General features: G+C 26.0%; 1 protein-coding gene across 1 annotated transcript in view; it reads left to right on the top strand.

Moving 5' to 3' along the window:
• Positions 1-1517: 1517 nt before the first annotated feature.
• Positions 1518-2356, top strand: part of LOC100159639 — a 5694-nt gene continuing 4855 nt past the window's right edge. The window contains exons 1-3 of the mRNA XM_029491180.1: positions 1518-1686; positions 1804-2063; positions 2123-2350. Coding sequence (XP_029347040.1) covers positions 1646-1686; positions 1804-2063; positions 2123-2350 — 529 coding nt within the window. The 5' untranslated portion in view covers positions 1518-1645. The remainder of the gene's footprint in view (positions 1687-1803; positions 2064-2122; positions 2351-2356) is intronic.

Genomic DNA, 2356 nt, shown 5'->3' with positions numbered 1-2356 from the left:
CGGTGTCTGATATCATATTATGAATTTATAGTTTTTTGAGCTGAACTATTGTAAAATTTTAAATTATTCAACGGATTAAAATTATATATTTTCATTACATTTTATATTATTAATAATAAAAAAAAAAAAAACCATAATTTATTTTAAGTATATAACCTATTTACAATTTATTTGTATTATTTCTTTAAATGAATTCTAAGATTTCTATAGTAGAAGTTAAAGTATTCTGCTATTACTAATTAATATTATTATTTTTAGTTTAATATATATTTATAATTTATCATTGAATAGTCTCAAGTGGGTACTCAATCATAATTATTAGGATTTTAAAATAAACCAATTACCTTTTTTGAAAAAAAAAGTATTTTTAATTTTTCCATTTCACAAAACGTTTTATATAATTATAACACAAATTATGTACTAATTGTATCTACTACTTGAATTATTGGGTATGGCACTGGACAAAGATAATAATTATAAAGAATTGTAAAGTAAATTGTATCAGTAGTATTAGTTGAAATATTTTAAAATTAATAGAGAGCTATACCTATTATATTATTACCTATTGTACCTACATATTTGTTAAAATAAAAACATTAATCTTATGTAATTAATAAAAGCAACATAATATTGACAAAAAAAAAAAGGTGGATCAACTGAATAATTAATTATATTAGCACATAATTGTATTAGTTTAAATTGGTGGTTCTAGCTTCATCCAATAAGGGTCGAAGTAATGCGATAGTTGATCCTTAGTCCGTCCCCGGGTATTAATTCAAAAAAACAAAAAAAAAAGAAGTTTCATCCAATTAAGACCAGAAAGTAAGATGCCTATCACTTATCAAAATATTGTTCAAAATACCTAAGTTCTAGCCCCTAGGTATATGGTTTAATGTTTTACTTACTTTTATATAAAGCCTTACTATAATAATTAGTATATCTTAATTTTGTGGTATCTATAATAGCCATGGGCACGGCCATGAAGACTAGATATATTATTAGATCGTCTTCTAAGACCGTGGCCGTGGGAAAAGCACGGTTTAAGATGTACTATAAATAAGATATATCTACAACCGTGGGGAAAAGTCATATAATCGCTAGTATAAGGTAAAAAGTATAATGTCTATGGGAAAAGTAAAAAAATTTTGAAAGATAAGGTGGTGATAAGTGATAACAATTAACATTTATCGATCAGCCACTTGTGATAACTTACGCATTACAAACACGAACGTCCGCGTCTCCAGACAGCGTAAAAACTATTTTGTTTGTTGAATCATTTAATTTTTAGTTTGCAAGTTTTCGCAATAGACTCACAACTCGCATAGACCTTTAAACAGTATAAGCTAGTCTATGACAAGTCACCGCTCATGACTTGTTTATTGTTCAGTAATATTGATATGGTATAATAATCACGAAAGTTATTTTTAATTTTAGAATTTATAGCAATATCACAGATTATAGATATATTATGTAGCAATATAGAATATTGTAAATCACTTATTTATATTGTTTTATAGATTTTAATAATAAGTTATAACATGTACATTATGGAACCGTTAATATAAATACGTTTCTTACTTTCCTGTGCTTAATTATTAGTTACCTAATTGTGTTTGCTACTGTTCATCATAAACTTTAAATCAACATGTCTGGTAATGATGAATATGTTGATGTAATGACATCCAGGTTAGTATTTTTTTTTATTAATGCTTTTATTAAAAATTATAAACTAATAGATAGGTGGTAGAAAATAAATAATATATATTATTATTATTATTAAAATAATAAAATGTTTTGTTTTAGTCCACCTCTAACAACTAGAACAACTTTACAAAGTTCAGGAATGAAGAAGAAAAAAGTAAAAAATAATAAAGACAATCCAGGATCAAGTGATGAAGAACGTTGGTTAAAAGCAATTGAAACGGGTAAATTGGACGAAGTTGATGATGAGTTGAAGAAAATTAAAAAAAAGGATCCAAAAATGATGACCGCTAGACAAAGAGCAATGTTTGACAGAAAATCTGATAAAGAATTCACCGAAGAACTGGTTGCATTGCCTTCTGGTTTGGAATTTAAATTTTTACTATTTTAATCAAATTTCTTAATCATTTAATAATTATAGGGTATCGGGAAAAGGTATTAACTCCAGAAATGTTGCAAAAAAAAGCTATTAAATCCCAAAAAAGAAAACAACAAGCAGATGAAAAAAGAGAAAATGATAAAAAAAGAACCATGGAAAGATTGTTGAAAAAACATGAAAGCAAATCTAAAACAAATGCTAAAGGACGGATGGCAAGAAAGGCTGTTAATAATATTATTTATATTAGTAAAATGATAAAGTATCTCTACTGTTTCC

Source organism: Acyrthosiphon pisum, chromosome A3 (assembly GCF_005508785.2).
Source record: "Acyrthosiphon pisum isolate AL4f chromosome A3, pea_aphid_22Mar2018_4r6ur, whole genome shotgun sequence".
NCBI classification, from domain to species: Eukaryota; Metazoa; Arthropoda; class Insecta; order Hemiptera; family Aphididae; genus Acyrthosiphon; species Acyrthosiphon pisum.
This window is presented reverse-complemented; position numbering and strand designations above follow the sequence as displayed.